At 43.9% G+C, this 17,959-nt stretch overlaps 1 protein-coding gene across 1 annotated transcript in view; it reads right to left on the bottom strand.

The window, feature by feature from the left end:
• Positions 1-6,742: 6,742 nt before the first annotated feature.
• Positions 6,743-17,959, bottom strand: part of LOC306955858 (T cell receptor alpha chain MC.7.G5-like) — a gene marked incomplete at both ends in the record, with an annotated part of 212,385 nt that continues 201,168 nt past the window's right edge. Inside the window, 4 exons of the mRNA XM_079547218.1 lie at positions 6,743-6,778; positions 8,129-8,235; positions 9,286-9,333; positions 9,793-10,053. Coding sequence (XP_079403344.1) covers positions 6,743-6,778; positions 8,129-8,235; positions 9,286-9,333; positions 9,793-10,053 — 452 coding nt within the window. The remainder of the gene's footprint in view (positions 6,779-8,128; positions 8,236-9,285; positions 9,334-9,792; positions 10,054-17,959) is intronic.

The raw sequence follows: 17,959 nt of genomic DNA, 5'->3' as shown, positions 1-17,959 counted from the left end.
CTTGTTCAGCTTGGAGAAGAGAAGGCTGTGGGGAGACCTCATGGTGGCCTTCCAGTGCTTGAAGGGAGCGGATAAACAGGAGGGGGAACAGCTGTTTGTGAGGGTGGGTGGTGATGGGACAAGGGGGAATGGATTTAAGCTGAGACAGGGGAGGTTTGGGTTGGATATGAGGAGGAAGTTTTTCAGCCAGAGGGTGGTGAGGTACTGGAACAGGTTGCCCAAGGAGGCTGTGGATGCCCCATCCCCGGAGGCATTCAAGGCCAGGCTGGATGTGGCTCTGGGCAGCTTGGGCTGCTGGTTGGCGACCTGCACACAGCCGGGGGTTGGAACTGGATGATCATTGTGTCCTTTTCAATCCATCCATTCTATGATTCTATGATTTGCAAGACACCAGTGCCTCCCTGTGGGTCTTCCTGCCTGGTTCTCCTCACTCTTTGAGTGTGGGGAGGAGACTGGGGCCCTCCTGTGGTCACTGAGCAGGAGCCTCTGTGAAGAGAGAAACCCTTATTGTTCTGTTCTTACTTTCTTTTGTTTTCTTCTAAGTTTACATGCTTTCGGTGTCTCTTGTTGCTACAAACTAAGCCCAAAACTTCAGGTCCTATTTGAAGTGTTCTCACACCTGAATGATTTCAACAAGTCTGTGGTTACCTTCAGCCTCTACTCCTTAGAAAGGCCATTCCTGGGGTCACTGCTCGCCATAAATAAAAAGGCAAGAAGAGAGGTGGTATTGTGTATGGGGCCATGTTTAGTGAGGGTTAGCAAACACAGGGCAGGGTGTTTTCTCCAAGACTCTTAGAAAAGACGCAAGTTTATCTCCAATCCATAGGAAGGCATTAGGGAGCAGGAGCTTGCACAGGGGAGAATGTACTGTAGGTTGTGGAAACATCTCCTTTCCTGGCAATATGAGAGGACTCTGGCCTCCCCCATCTTCCTGCTTTGTCTTTTATGTCAGAAGTGGAAGGATTTTCCTCCATTGATTCACTGCCTCTATAATGGGGTACAGAGACCTATTGGCAAATTCAGAAATCTTACACTCTTCTAAGATCTCCCCTTGCAGCCCACCAAGCTTTGTAATTCATTTTTTCCCCTCCTTTCCTCCTTCTGTGCTATACATAGCTCAGTCTTTCCTGTTGTACCCAGAACAACTTCCCCCCGTACACCGAAGAGCAGGCTCTGGTGGGGGGGGTGTGAAGAGGGGGTTTCTTTATCTCTCTCAACTTTGGCTTGTGGTCTAACGTCTGCTGTTTCTTTTCCACATGCTTCTTCTCCTTCCTGCCACGTGCCACACCAGCCCTGCTCCCCCACACTCTTTTACAGCCCACTTTGCAGAGGAAGAGGTTTCTGTGGTAAAGTACAGAGGAGCATCAAAAGACGACCCAGATCTCGGCACTGACGTCATGGAACCAGTGGTGGTACCCTTTCCTGCCCCACCTGGGCCATGAGACCCATTCCACATCCTGTCTCACTGTATTATTTCCTGCCTTTGCTTTGCACTGCGGTTTTTCTCTCTTGAAATAAACAAGAAACCACAAAGTTGAGAGCAGAAGGAAGGTACATAGTGGTGGTAGGAGATCAAAACCCTAATCTGTGAAAGTGCCTTTGAACTAGACCCACAAATTCAGTGCTTTGGAGATCACGTTAGGAGTCATTTCAGTCAAAACACTTAACTTCAGCTAAATACTCATCCCCTCGCTCAGCAAATCTTATAAATGGGGTTGTTTAACCTGGAAAATATTGAGATATGGAAACACAGGCTGCTAACTGTCCTTACGGCTAGGAGAGAGCTCTAATTACAACACAATGATAATATTAAAAAGTGGTGTTTAAGATAAATGAGCATGGAAACCTACCTTCTGCATCTCTGAAGGTTTTCAGAATGAGGTTTCAGAATAAGTCTGTTGAAAATGTATGAAAGTGGGGCTGCTTTGCTTTGTAACGCAGAAATGGTTTAGGCAGTTTCATCAAGCGCAAAAATTTTGGATTCTTTGATCATGGGGCGGTCTACTCGGCACCTGGCCTGGGGTCTGCTGATGGGAATTGCCTGTCTCCAAAAGGGAGATGGATACTTGCCCAGGATCTGGCGGGACTTGTAGAGAGAGCTTTAAACTAGATAGGAAGGGGGAAGGGGATAAAGCCAGGCCTGCTAGAGAGCAGACTGGGGAAGTGGTACTGGGATTAGGTAAGAGGCAAGGGGCTCAGCTGAGGTGCGTCTACACTAATGCACGCAGCATGGGCAACAAACAAGAAGAGTTGGAAGCCATTGTGCAGCAGGCAAACTATGACCTAGTTTCCATAACGGAAATGTGGTGGGATTGCTCCCATGATTGGAGCGCTGCAATGGATGGCTACAAACTCTTCAGGAAAGATAGCAAGGAAAGCGGGGTGGCGGTGTGGCTCTCTACGTTAGGGAATGCTTTTACGCTACTGAGATTATGACTGGGGATGATAACGTTGAATCCCTATGGGTAAAGATCAGAGGAAGGGCTGACAAGACAGGCACCCTGGTGGGCATCTGTTATAGACCTCCAAATCAGGATGAAGAGACAGACGAGGTATTCTATAAGCAGCTGGCACGAGCTGCACAGTCGCCTGCCCTTGTCCTCATGGGGGACTTTAACTTCCCTGACATATGCTGGGAGTACAGCATAGCACACAGGAAGCAGTCTAGGAGGTTTCTGGAATGCGTGGAGGACAACTTCCTGATACAGCTGGTCAGAGAGCCCACGAGAGGAACTGCCCCACTAGACCTGCTGTTCACAAACAGGGAAGGTTTGGTGGGAGATGTGGAGGTTGAAGGCTGTCTTGGACAGAGTGACCATGAAATGATAGACTTCGTGATTCATGGTGGAGCCTGGAGGGGGAATAGTAAAATTGCTACCTTAGACTTCAGGAGGGCGGACTTTGAATTGTTCAAGGGACTAATAGGGGGAGTCCCCTGGCATTCAGTCTTAGCGAGTAAAGGGGTCCAAGAGAGCTGGTTGCTCTTCAAGAAGGAAGTCTTAAGGGCGCAGGAGCAGGCAGTCCCCCGAGCTGCAAAATGAGCCGGTGGGGAAGAAGACCGGCGTGGATGAATAGGGAGCTATTCTTGAGGCTCCGGGAGAAAAAGAGAATCTACCGCCTGTGGAAAGAGGGACAGGTCACTCAGAACGAATACAAGGAAGTCGTTAGGATGTGTAGAGGTGAAATCAGAAAGGCAAAAGCCCAGCTTGAATTTAACCTAGCCGCTGGGGTGAAAAGGAATAAGAAACTCTTTTATAAATACATTAACAGTAAGAGGAGGACAAAGGAGAATATCCACTCTTTGCTGGATGAGGCTGGGAATGTGACCACTGAAGATAAGGAAAAGGCAGAGGTTCTGAATGCCTTCTTTACGTCTGTCTTTAAAAGTCAGACCAGTTATCCTCAGGATACTCCTCTCTCTGACCTGGTAATCTCGGCTGGGGAGCACACTAACCCTCCTGTGATTCTGAAAGAAAGAGTCAGAGACCTGCTGCTCCAACTGGACTGTCACAAGTCGATGGGGCCAGATGAAATCCACCCGAGAGTGCTGAGGGAACTGGCAGAGGTGAGAGCCGAGCCGCTTTCCACCATCTGTCAGCGCTCCTTGTTGACTGGTGAGGTCCCAGAAGACTGGAGGCTTGCCAATGTGACTCCCATTTACAAGAAAGGTCGTAAGGAGGATCCGGGGAACTACAGGCCTGTCAGCCTGACCTCGATGCCAGGGAAGGTTATGGAGCAGATTGTCTTGAGGGAGATCATGCGGCATGTGCGGGATGAGCGGGGGATCAGGCCTAGCCAGCATGGGTTCGTGAAGGGCAGGTCCTGCTTGACCAACCTGATCTCCCTCTATGATCTAGTGACCCAACTGGTGGATGAGGGAAAGGCTGTTGATGTGGTCTACCTAGACTTCAGCAAAGCCTTTGACACTGTCTCCCACAGCATTCTCCTGCAGAAGCTGGCAGCTTGGATGGGTACACTCTTGGCTGGGTGAGGAGCTGGCTGGAGGGCCGGGCACAGAGAGTGGTGGTGAATGGAGTCAAATCCAGCTGGCGACCGGTCGTGAGTGGTGTTCCCCAGGGGTCGGTGCTGGGGCCTGTCCTCTTCAATATCTTTATTGATGACCTCGATGAGGGCATCGAGTGAACCCTCAGTAAATTCGCAGATGACACCAAATTGGCTGGAAGCATGGATCTGCCTGGGGGTAGCGAGGCCCTCCAGAGGGATCTGGACAGGCTGGAGAGCTGGGCTGAAGCCAATGGGATGAGTTTCAACAAGGCCAAATGCCGGGTCCTGCACTTCGGCTACAACAACCCCAGGCGACGCTGCAGGCTTGGGGCGGTGTGGCTGGAGGACTGTGCAGAGGAAATGGACCTGGGGGTATTGATTGATGCTCGGCTGAACATGAGCCGACAGTGTGCCCAGGTGGCCAAGAAGGCCAATGGCATCCTGGCTTGCATCAAAAACAGTGTTGCAAGCAGGAGCAGAGAGGTGATTGTTCCCCTATATTCAGCACTAGTGAGGCCGCACCTCAAGTACTGTGTCCAGTTTTGGGCCCCTCACTGCAAGAAAGATATTGAGGCCCTGGAACGTGTTCAAAGGAGGGCAACAAAGCTGGTGAGGGGTCTGGAACACAGGCCATATGAGGAGAGGCTGAAGGAGCTGGGAATGTTCAGCCTGGAGAAGAGGAGGCTCAGGGGAGACCTCATTGCTCTCTACAACTTCCTGAAGGGAGGTTGTAGTGAGCTGGGGGTCGGCCTCTTCTCTCGTGTCATCAGTGATAGGAGCAGAGGGAATGGCTTCAAGCTACGACAGGGGAGATTCAGGCTGGACATTAGGAAGTATTACTTTTCAGAAAGGGTGGTCAGGCACTGGAATGGATGCCCAGGGAGGTGGTGGAATCACCGAGCCTGGGGGTGTTGGGTTGTTGGGTGTTGCTGGATGTTGTGCTGAGGGACATGGTTTAGTGGGAGCTATTGGGAATAGGTGAACGGTTGGACTGGATGATCTCTTAGGTCTTTTCCAACCTTGGTGATTCTATGATTCTATGATTCTATGATCAAGAGCAGCTTTCTTTTGATGCAGAAGCCCTCATATGAACAAAATGGAAGGTTCAAAAACTGGCTGGAATTTAGAGTTAAAATAGCCATGGGCTTTCTACAGCTGGAGGGAAAGGAGGCTGACACTTTTTGCTAAGAATGAGTCCCTGAACATCTCTATCATAGGATAATTACAGACCTGAAAACTTCGAAGCTGTCCCTGGGTAGCAGCAGCCAGTAAGCGTGGCTCAGTGACAGGCCATCTGCAAGGAGGTCTGGTGGCAGCACCATGGCAGGAGATCAGGGAGAGTTTATTTTCATTCTGCTCAGAACTGTGGACTCAGACTCATGGCAGACGTGCTGACAAGGTCTGTACAGAGGAACCCTCTCCATATCAAACACCAGCACTTTGGACTGAAAGTATTTGAAATATGAGCTGTTCCAAAATCAGAAACCATCAGAGTAAGAAATGTTCTGTGTCAATTGATAAGGAAAGACAGAACATCAACTGGATTTCTGCAAGCCATTTGATGTGGTTCCACACAACATCCTTCTCTCTGAACTGGAGAGAGATGGATTTTTAGGGTGGACTACAAGGTCGGTAAGGAACTAGTTGGATAGCCACAGCTAGATATTGTGGTTAATGGTTCATGTCCAGGTGAATGCTGGTGGCAAGCGGTGTCCCTAGGGATCTGTTTTCAGACTGGCACTCTTCAACATTCTATCAATGATAAACATGATGGGATCGAGTGCACTCCCAGCAAGTTTACTGATGACACCAAACTGAGCAGTGCAGTTAATATGGAAGGGATGTCATCTGGAGGGACCTGCATAGGCTTGAAAAGTGGGCCCAAGTGAACCTAATGAGGATCAACAAGGCCGAGTGCAAAGTGTTGCAGTTGGGTTGGAACTGTTCCAGAGATACATACAGGCTGGAAGAGGAACTCCTTGAGCAGCGCTGTGGAGAAGGACTTGGGGGTTCTAGGGGATGAAAGGCCGCAATGAGCCAGCAGTGCGCTCTTGCCGTGCAGAAGACCAACAGTATCCTGGGCTGCATCACATGAGGGGTGGCAGCAGGGCAAGGAAGGTGATCGTCTCCCTCTCCTCTGCTTTTGAGAGGATCCATCTGGAGTGCTGTGTCCAGACCTGAGGCCCCTAGTAGGAAGGATGTGGAACTGTGGGAGCAGATCCAGAGAAGGGCCATGGAGATGATCAGAGGGCTGGAGCACCTCTCCCGTGAAGACACACTAAAGGAGTTTGGCTTGTTCAGTCCAGAAAAGAGAAGGCTACACAGAGACCTTATTCTAGCCTTTCAGCATTTGAAAGGAGTTTATAAACGCAAGGGAAACTAATTTTTCACATGGTCTAATAGCAATAGGACAAGAGGGAACTTTTAAACTAAAAGAGGGGAGATTAAGGTTCCTTACTCAGAAAGTGGTGAGGGGCACAGGCTGCCCAGAGATGTGGGTGCCTCATCCCTGAAGGTGCTCAAGGACAGGTTGGATGGGCTCTGGGCAGCCTGATCTAGGGGTTGGCAACCCTACCCACAGCAGGAGATTGGACCTAGATGATGTTTAAGGACTATTCCAACCTAAGCCATACTATGATTCTGTGATATTAGGCTATCCCATGAGAATCATGCCTCTCAGTATAGTAACGCTTTCTCTACCACTTAGATGGGCAGTGATGTGAGGTACAAGCAAGGCTCAAGCCTTTTCAATCTTGTCAGCAAGAGCCTGAACCTGGAGAGACAGGCCAGTCAAGTGATGCCTGCAATGCAAGGCAGACACCTTATTCTACAGGGAACAGAGGACATTTAGAATGGGATGCTACAGACTGCTGCATTCCCTAGCGCAGTAAGTACCTTTCAAGTGCTTTCCGATTCTCTCACTGTTAGCAATCTGTGTTTTACCACTGTCTTCACATAGCACAGAGACTAGACTTGGAGATGTTCCTCTCCTCTCTCTCCCTCCCTCTCTGAGACAGTCACGATGTCCTGAGAGTTGTGGACATTCCCTCTGCAGCGAGCCAAGCTGATTGCTGCACACAGTACTTGGTAGCTAACTTTCATTCTGCCTTTCCTGGCACCCCTTCCCTCCTTCATCCCAAAGGCTAACCTGGATCCTAAAGCTCATGTGAAAGAAGCTACAAAAAACCTGAACAAGTTTCTTATTATCAGTAGTAGATATTTAATAGGCCTAAAGAAATGCCACATCAACATTAAAATTTTGCTAAAAGCATTCTTCTGTGATGGAGAGGTGAGTGATTGAGAAGTGAGAGTGTCACTCAATTCAGGCAGAAATTTTATGTCATTTTAATGCAAGTAATAGAGCTGTTTGACAATACACAGTTACAGCAATCTCTGCTTCATCCAAAAAAAGCAAACCAAAGCAAAAAAAGGCACTGTCATGCTGAATGAGCAGAATGCAGAGAATTGTAACATACTTCTGAGTAGCTTCATAAAAATGCACACAAAGCAATTTAGACTATAACGGCTGGTGTGATATACAGAAAAAACAATGGTATCTATTGCAGTGGGAGAACCTCTTGCACCCAATGCTCCAATAATGATTCTTCAACAGATTTTTTTGGTACTTCACATCTGCACTGTCTGGTTACTTTCATTCCTGTAAAAAACAAACAAACAAAGTAAGTTAAGTCATTATTTAAGGTAGAGTCACAGCTACATAATGGTACACCTGAAGCATCTGGGCAATAGAAAGTGGAAAAAGACACTGGGCCAAAACCAACATATTAGTTCTGAGGACTTTGAAGTCAATGCCATCAAACTTTCACACCTGGAGATAGTGGGGGATGAATCTGAAGAATGAGTGCAGACAAGTGAGGAGAAGGTTGCAGGAAAAGGAGGGATGTTTAGAAAGAAGGTAAATTTGCATGAAGATAAGGAAGGGTGATTAGTTTGGAAGAGTGGGGAAAACAATGACAGCACGATGATCTGCAAAGAAGTGGAGGGAGTTTACAGGTAAAAGGTGTATGAATGAACTGCACAAACAGTTGCAGAGAGCGAGCACAGATAATGAATTGATGCAGGTGCTTTCTCAGAGGCCTTAACACCCCCTTTGTATACTCACATTTTTTTTCCTCATAAGCATCGTCATCAGCACATTAAAAATTATTGCTTTCATTAAAATTATTTTCAGGCCCATTTGTGAGAAGGTCAGCATGTTCAGGTTCTCATCTGTTGAAGTAAAAAGGAATGAAAGTCATAAGAGCACTGTGACATCCCTACTTCTAGACAGACCTGACAGTACTTCTTAACGAACCTTTTTCCACTTTACATGGCTGAGCTGGTAGGGCACTAATGAAGCAATGAACAGAACCACCCCACTGAGAGCCTCTTTCAAGGGCCAGGCTTTCAGTCAGTATGAGCTTAATTCTACAGCAAGGAGGACTGCCAACCACTTGGTTGTTATTAACAGGGATGCTGGAAGAGTCTATCCATCCTCTCCCCACAGTTTTTTAAGAGTGGCAGAAGGGAAAACAAGTTAAAATTTGTCCCAAGAACACAGAGTCTACTCGGATGTTCTGCTAATCATAGAATCATTAAGGTTGGAAAAGACTTCCAAGAACACCCAAGACCATCCACCTACCACTGATATTGCCCACTAAGCCATGTCCTTAAATGCCACATCACACGTTTCTTGAACACCCAAATCTTAGTTACAATGTCATTTCCACCTGAAAATACACTGATCTATATTGGAGAAGAAGGATGTGGTCACCAAAATGTCATTTTAAAGTTCTCTTTCAAAACCTCTCCCCGAAACATCTGCTCCAATCCGCCAAGTTTGCTTATGAGTACTTTTTTTGAAGTACTGTTTTGGAAACATTTGGCTAACTGGCTTTTGGTGTGCTTTGCTGTTATTGTTGCTTCTTGTTTTTCCTCTTGGTTTTTCTTTTTTTTTTTTTTCCCAGCAAGGCTGCATGTTTGCAAGAGTAAAGCTATTCTGCAAACCCAGCTTGTGCAGCAGCAGGCTCAGCTCCTTTGAACTTGCAGAGCTTACTCTCATGCACTGTATCTGCAGTGCACACACGCTGCAGAAACCACCTCCTTATCTTTTGGTTTGCTAGGTGTGCACCCGAAAAGAAAAACATCTCTTCTGAAATACGGACAGGCTTTCAGTCAAGCTGACATATCTGTACCTTACACCAGCAAACAGGGGACATCAGCAAAAAATTAGGAAGTTTTCTTAAATCAAGCTTTCCTTGTAAAATGCTGTGTTCATACCTGTCTTGAAATGTGGCGACATCCCTGTAATGCAGACAGTGCTGGCACCTGCAGACAGTAACAATAAATTTAATGAATGACAGAAATTGACTTTGTCAGAAGTTCACAAAGGTGCTTCTACCTTGAAGGGCTGAATTTGAGTTTCTGGCCATTAAACCATAAAAGCTCACATACGCTACTTTCAGTGCAGGCATGTAATTAGTGCAGTAATTAGTGCAGTAAGATGTAATTAAACTTTAGTGTCCCATCAGGCAAAGGATTTTCAAGCTTTATATCTCCCATGTTGTGAGTTTGAGATCTCTCTGCTGTGACTGTCCCAGCCTACTGACCCTTCATTTGTTTCTACCAAGCGATAACACAAAAGAAAGCAGAGGCAACAAGACACCATTCCTTTAGAGAGTCGGAGCACAGCTCAGCATTGCTTGCAGTGTTAGGAGATGTGAACAAGTCCTGTTCATACTAATAGCAGAGAGACCACGGATAGCCCTGAACACACAACAACATTACCAGCTTCAGGATCATCTCCTAGCACTGCAAAGCCCTCGTGCTTGGCACCACACTGCATTTCATCCTTCTTGGCCCAGTAGGTTGACAGGTAGCTCGCTTCATATTTGTTCTCGGATGTTGCCACCTCCACAACAGTTTCCGTCTTCCTATCAACTGAGCTAAGATCAAGCTTGTCAGGGGAGTAATCCGTGATAAGGCACATTTCCAAATTCCTGTCATCTTCAGAGGTCAGCCTGTAGACTGAAGGAGATGGAGTAATATCTGAAAATGGAGAAGAGGCATGATGTGAGATTAGAACATTAGGTGACACACATTAGCTGGGTCAATCTTGACACACTGACACCTCAGGTATGGGTGTTCCTCCATGATTCAAATGGGAAGCTGTCTGATCATAGGGATCTTGAGCTAGGATCATAGGATCTTGAGCTGTGAACCAAGGTATTCACAGCAGATTCAGGAGCTATGTGAGGCTTACTTTGACACATGTTGAGCCACAGGTGGTCAATCTGGATCCCTAGAGCATCTCAAATGATACCCATGTGGCCACCCACAGCCTAAAGGTTTACATCTAACCTAGCTGTCCCTCTCTGTATCAGCTTGTTCAACTCTACACTGCCACCTGGGATTCCCTTAGGATCCTGACCTGACTGCACTCACAGATGTGTAAAACAGGCAGAGACCACCCTCCTCCTGCTTCACGGCCATGAGAAGTCATGTCTGGGGAGGACAGATAGGCCCAGGGGCATTCTCTGCTTTCTGCAGATGCACTGTCAAATCCACCACTGATATTCGTAATCCCACTTCCTCCAGCTGTGTGGAAGGATGCTGGTTATAATGCCAGATCTTAAATGTGCCCACATTACTGCCAGTCTGGCTAACGATGCTCCTATGGGAAAAAGATACGAAAGCCACTGCAAAGTACCAACACATGTTCCCATTTAGGGAAAGAAAGATTAAATAAATGTTTCATTACATTTCACCAACTGACAGTACAATTTATTATTACCTTTTTTTTTTTTTTAGTATGGTTATTCTTTTGGGAACAGATTTCAGTGATATATTCAGATTTTAAAAAAGCTGGATCACAGAATCAGAGAATAACAGGGACTGGAAGGGACCTTGATGGTAAGCCTGGAAGGGACATGGATGGTAGGCCGCATTTAAAAAAGCAAACAACAGCAAAAAAAGAAACACAAATGAACCAGTCTGTATCATTAATATGGGGTACAAGGATACAAAAAAAAAAAAAAAAGAGAAATAGCTGGATCTGTTCTTCTCTTTCACAACAAGTGCTCTGCTATCAGAAGAGCTGCAAATCCAACTCTCTCTGAATTACTGTATGTGTTTTTCCCACTGCCTTTACAATGCTTTTATCTTTTGCAGATTTTAAAAATGTGTTTTGTTTTTGCTGGCAGCTTCAGCACCATCTGCTGAACCATCTACTCATTTCTCGCTCTTAGTGGCTGCTGGTTTTGTTCTGTCACTGGAAGCATTTTCCAATTTCTTCCTTTGCATATTTGCATGCTGTTTTGAAAGCCTGCAGAAAGCAGACTTGGTAAATACCAGCTAATGCGACCACAGCACTGTGAGCTACATTTCCTGTTATTCTGTCTTAACAAGATGGTGGATGTGTTGGAGTTGCTGTGTTGGTATCTGTGACCTTTATTTAAGAAAGTTTGAGAAGTAAATAAGGATGCTCTGATCTCTCAACCTTGCCTAACTGCATCCTCACCGAAGCACATCTCCCAGGTGGATGAAGAGGAGCTATCTCAATACCATCCCTGACCATTCCACAATGAAAGCTGAACTCCAGTAGAGTTCTGTGGGAGAGCAGTTTGAGTTTTGTCAACACCAAAGGTCTGTGTCTTTTATTTTTTCCCCAAACAGAAAGCTGAACCGATTTAACACACAACTGGTATTCTATGAAGAATCATCTCATTATCCATTCCCTCCAGATCAGAATCCTTCAGTCTCTGGTCAGACTGGAAATAGTGTAATTGAGTTTGTTGGCCATTTAGAGTTGAACCATTTGTGCAATAATTGTCCCTGGAAACAAAGGCTTGAGGAGGCAGTCCATTAATTTTCTGAGAGCTGTCATTTTCATAAAACATTTGGGTAGGCTTTTTCTTCCAAAACCAGCATGGGTTTTAACCGTCAGAAACAGCTTTCAGTATTTTTACACCAGAAAGTTCATTTATAGGGGGAAATAAATAATTTCAACTCAAACAATAAACTTCTTGAACTGAGATTAACTATCCATTCAGCCATGAAATAAATGAATTTGAAAACATCTAATTTTTATACTGAGCAATAACAAAAGTATTCAAGTAATTAATCCTGAAATCCCTCTCTAAATACAGGTGGAAGAAAACAATTTTTTGTTGCAATTCAGCTGTCAAAAGAACTTTTGATTTTATATTTGTGGTATTGCCTCGAAGATAGATGTGTTTTTTGCAACAAAATGATACCCTTCACTGACCAGTCTATCTAATGAGCACTTCTAGTTGGATAAACTACTTGGGATTACAGACAGCCTTGTGCAATTTCCAAAAATTACTCCTGTGGCTCCAGTATCCCAGACATCCAAGGTCAAATCATTACCAATGACACAGCTTAAGTCACCTGGGAAATTTCTTCCTTATTCAGTGTGAAACTATGACTTAAATATGAACTCAGAAGTGTCTGAATTTTTCCCCTTCCTAAGTAAAAAAATGCAACTTCTGGTGTTTGTGCAACAAAGTTCACCCAGGCCAACGTTTTCCTTTGCAGAATGACAGCACGAGTCCCCACACTGTCTGACAAGACTCTAAACTAAGATCATTGACATGCCAATGTCACCAGTCTAAGAAACTGATGATGCTATCTCATTTCCCAGTATTCCCAGGATCCCTGATGCATCTTCATCATCACAGTGTTGAGAAATAATCCTGCCTTCATTTTCTTTCAGCCTCCTCCCTTCCCTCCCTATGTGCATTCTGCACAAAGGTAGCTGTATTTAGAAACACAAAATAGTGGTCACTGCTCCTGTTTTCATAGCCTGTCCTTCTCCAGATCTGAAGCACCTGAGCTGCCTTTGAATCTGTTTCCTCTTACAAATGTACTATATCTTTCTCACTCAACAGTAAGACTTTGCAATCAATTGTTGCCTAGAAGCTGCGTATTTCAGTGTCTTCTCATCCAAAGTATGTAGAAAGCTGTCTACACAAAGTTGTTTGAAACTTCTTTCCATCTTTGCAGGTTTCTACAGCCTTTTAAAATTTTACTGAGGAAAGAGGCTTAAAAAGCATCACAAGAAGTTTGGTCTCCTTTGCAAATGCGAATTTTCTAATTCCTGACTGCTCAGATTCCAACATTAGTTTAGACAAATAAGGACTTCACTTTCAGATTTTAGAACAAAAAAAGCTTGATATATTCTTAGGCTAAGAGTTAGAAAATCCAACCTCAAGGTCATTAGGCTGAATGACTCCAAAACATCATATGGTTGCTATTTTAAAGATGGATAAATCAAATCTGAACGTGCTAATAACCAAAAACTCAAAGCATGCATTAAATTTGTTATGCAGTGTTTGGCAGCATGCAAACTCCTTGCTGTATGCCTGACCACACCGCGCCGTGGTTGCTAAGCATGAGTGGACTGTTTAGCCATAGAAAACCGTAAGAAACACGACCACCTTATCTAGCTGTTCTTTCCTGCAGTGAGTCACTGTCATGCCACATACCAGCACTCCTTGGCTTTTGACACAGCATCTCTATTTCAACATACTTTTGTCAGTGGAGGTCTAAGAGAAGATGGGAAAATGCTCAAAAGAACAAGTAAATGCCTGGAGAACAAGTAACTACCACTCCTGGTACAAACAGTTTAAACGTACTCGGGGTGACAAGAAGTTGGGTTCCAGCCCCAAATGCCAGTTCTGCATATCCCTGGTTTGCACACTGATGCCAACCTCTGCAAAAATGCAGGCACGTTTTCCAAACCCACACTGACAGCCAGTTCAACGGGCATTCTATCTAGAGCAGGGAGTAACTTAAGGGAGCAGTGGCAAAACACACTGATTTTAAACACTGTCAAAGTACAAAAGAAATCTACAAGAAAAACAGTCAGGAAGAACGGGATAAAAAAATTATCATTCTTTCCTTGGTTACAGCTGTGAACTGCACATTTTGAGAGTGATGCCAGAGTAATCTGTGTTTGTAAAATTGCCTAAAACTCTATTCTGCACGGCTTGTGGTTAAGGACTTTTCCTTTAACATTTCATTGCTTATTACTTATTACTGGCTTAATCATCAGCCGAGCTCCTTTTGATAATGTCAGCTTGTATCCTCTTTACCCCCATAATTCACATGTTCCAGGAAACCTGGAGCCTTTGCACATCAAGGTTCCTACACTCTCACTCAGGTAAGCACTACCAGAAGTAAGGGTTAAGGGTGGACTTGTGGCTTTGACAGCTTGGTAAATGTGGATTCATATCCCAGTCACGTACAGAATCCACTTGCAGTACCTGTGGATAATGCCACTACTGTCCAACAAGACAAAAGATAGGTCAGTTCCCTTTCGGACACTAACAGTTCAAAAAGGAATGAGTATATTATACCTTGGTGGATTCTCCTGCAAGTAAAGATAAAATGGTGGTACACAAGTAGATATATAATTATATTATATATTATATTATATATTATATTATATATATTATATATATTATATATTAATAATTCTTTTATTTCAATGTTTGTTCATTTGACATATCGTCCATGACTTGGCTTGAGGCCAATGGAAGTGTCATGGATTTACCCTTAGAATAGGAGAAATGCTGGTGATGGTCAGAAGAACAGAATTAGTTCTTGTCTTAGCTATTACAGGAATGCAACTGAATGAAGAGCACTGTAAGCACATTTTCCTTCAGCTGCCTCAAGAAATTCTGCTTGGACATCTTCCTTGAAATAACTTCCACCAGTTAGGTGACACCTCAGGCATTTTTCCATATCTTAATATCTTAATATCTTAATATCTTAATATCTTAATCTTCATAGCATTTTTCCAGATCTTAATGTGTATCCTGAACAGGCTTGCAAATTAGGGAAAACTTCAGGATGCATGTACCTGGTAGAACCAGAAATCTTCTCCGAGATCCAAATGTGAGTTTGTACCCATTTCCATAGTCACACAATAACACAGGCCTCTGCAATATTCCAAGTGGTACTGAATGGGACCTTCAGCCATGAGACAGGCCACTAAAGGAATCCCATTATCTCCACAGTCAGACTTTGCCTCCATCCTTTACTCATATTTTCACTATGAAGCACTGTCATATTCTATGTTTTTCAAACTTTCAAACTCTTTCTCTTGAATATTTCCCTGTATTTATTTATGTCTTGTTTCCACAAAACCACCTGCATCACAAATCAGTCCTTCATTCCTCATTTACTTAATCTCACTGTCAGCCAGATAAATCTCTCAAGATTTAGTGCATCTGCTTTTAATTCACAGCTCATATAGGGTCTGATGGGACAGTATCAACTCCATCATCCCATTTTCTTGGATTTGCTATCTGGATTAGTCAAGAGTCATTTCAATTCAAATTTGCCATTTAGATTTTAAGTAGGAGTCATGCTTTTCAGTATGCAATTCTTTTTTAATATCTTTTTTTTTTTTTTTTTTTTTTTTTTAATAGGGAGAGCATTGCTTGTTCTGCCAAAAAGCACTGAGGTTTTGGTGTGCCTTCAGGAAAGTCTTAGTTGTGAACAGAGCTGGATCTGTAGCAGCTGCATACAGATATGGCCATAACAAGTCAATCTGAGGACACGTACAAACGGACTCAAGGAGAGCTCTCAATCATTACTACTTCAGCTTGCTAATAGCTCCACATAAACTGGAGGTTCTTATTTTTGTCATATATTTTTCAACGGGGTCAGAAGATTGTTTGAAATATAGGATTTTTTTCCAGAGATTTTCAGAATTGATCGTTTCTTTATATTGTTGTGTATTTTCACTTTTAGAATAGAATCGCTTTGAAGTTATCTTAAACATGACACCATTTTAAGAAATGGAAGCGTTACTCTTTCAGAGTAAAAAGAAAATCATTCAGATAAACTTCTCGTAAAGAAATTTAGAAAAAATGACACATTTACAAAAAGAAAAAAGGAAAAGGTTGGTTTCACAGTGTCTGCCTTCCTTTCTTTCCCTTCTCCAAGAAGTTTCACACAAGAGAGGAACATTTATTTTTTTCAGACATTGCCGAAAAACATTAAAATCGATCAGGGGAATGGGCATGGGTAAAAAGTACATCATATGTTTGGAAAACTAACTGTACTTGAGAAAACAGGAGCTTAGTCAATGATCCAAAGGCATTTCTATGTTAAACTGTATTAATGCCATGCCCATAAATGACCGATTACAAGTTACTTGAGAAAGAACATAAGAAACAGAGCACACGTGCAAGAGCAGACTGTACTCTTCCCCTACAGTCCATCTAAATTTCTGTGAATTTTGAACTGGAAGTTGTCCATACATCATCATGTTCAATTGCCACCTAAGAACACGCAGAGCTCGTAACTGCTCACTCGTCACTGCTTAAAAGTACTTTGGGAGATCACTTGTGGCAGCAACTAGCAAAAACTCTACTTTTTTTCATGTACGTTTGTCCAGACCAAATTAGTTATCAGATTTCCACAGAAATAATTTACTAATGCATCCTCTTGAACTCCTTCCCTCTGTCTGGCTATCTATCCCACCCCTAGCTTCTAAGGCCTTTTGCACCACAAATTCTCATGCAGTCGCAAGCTTTGAGACAAAGCTGCAAAAGCAATAATCCCTTACAGCTTGTAATGCTCATGTGGATGCTGAATGCTGAAGCAACCTCACAGTACTCCCCACTAATTGGCTACAAACTTGGTATCATTCTGTCCTGGTTTGGCAGCCATGACACATTCTCAAAGATAAACTTGCTTCCTGAGCTTCAATTATTTGCACTTCACATTATGGCAGAAACTCAGCCCTATCATTACAGCTTCATTCAGGATCTCCGAAGCAAAAACCCATTATGTGCTCTTGCTTTTCATCAGGATCCTCTTATCTTAAAGCGTTATCATCCACGTCCCAGAAAAGTCCATTTTACATACTGCAGCTTTAGGGGACAATTCTCACCACTCTGGATTTTGCTTACCAGTGCTGACTTTTCCATTTCCCTTTGCCTATTCTCCACATAAAGATTTCTGTTATTCTGGACTGTTAGCCCAGAAACAGTCATCTCTTTTCAACTTTTCAAGAAAATTCAACTACAATATTTTAAATGCCTGATTTGGGCATCATCAAGCACAGGGAGGGGAAAATATATATATACAGCCATATAAGTCATCAGCTGAAAATGTACAGTCCCATTTCCATTATACTGTAAAGCAACTAAAGAGGCAAAGTAACTGCTAAAGTGACATAAGTATTTTCAAGAGAAATCACATCTGAGAATTCAGACATACCTAGAGAAACTGTAAGTTTGGTTCCAGTTCCAAATACGAGTTTGCCGTAACCCCCAGTATTGCACTGTGACACCCTGCTTTGCAAAATGGTGCCTCTGTGTGCTCACATGCTGCACCGTACACGTGGCAGTGCAGGGTGCTTACTGGAATAATCTAAGGAAGGCAAGTTACTGCCATCCCCTCGACATGTACAGTGAAATAAACACGTTAGACCCATTGCTCTATCATTTTTGCCACTCACTGTTCTGGCCTTTGCCCACAATCTAATCAGACATCTGCTTATTATTTCCTATGTGTGTCAGTTACTATATGCATATGTAGCCTTCCAGAAACAGTTCGGAAGCCTTCTGACCACTGCTGCTGAGTCTGACCAGGCTGTGCTGCCTTTCTGCTCAGTTCACTCTTCCAGGCTGCACTTTACACTGTATTATTTAACACCCTCTGGGTTTCACCCAAAGATGAACGCCGCTACCAAACATGGGCTTGGATCTTGCCCTGAATTCTACACAGCCTTTCAGGACACAATAGAAGCCTCCCCTCCGTTCTCTCCAGAACAGGGTCTGCCAAGGCAGCTTGGGCTGAGCTCTGATGTGTGCTCAACTACATGCACACAAACAAGCACTCAGTGCAATATATAGCCCGTTTCCATTACCAAGAGCCAGAAACAACAACTGCCCCAGACAGCAGAGAAACTGAG

The sequence above is a fragment of the Tetrao urogallus genome, assembly GCF_951394365.1.
Source record: "Tetrao urogallus genome assembly, chromosome: 26".
Taxonomy (NCBI): Eukaryota; Metazoa; Chordata; class Aves; order Galliformes; family Phasianidae; genus Tetrao; species Tetrao urogallus.
This window is presented reverse-complemented; position numbering and strand designations above follow the sequence as displayed.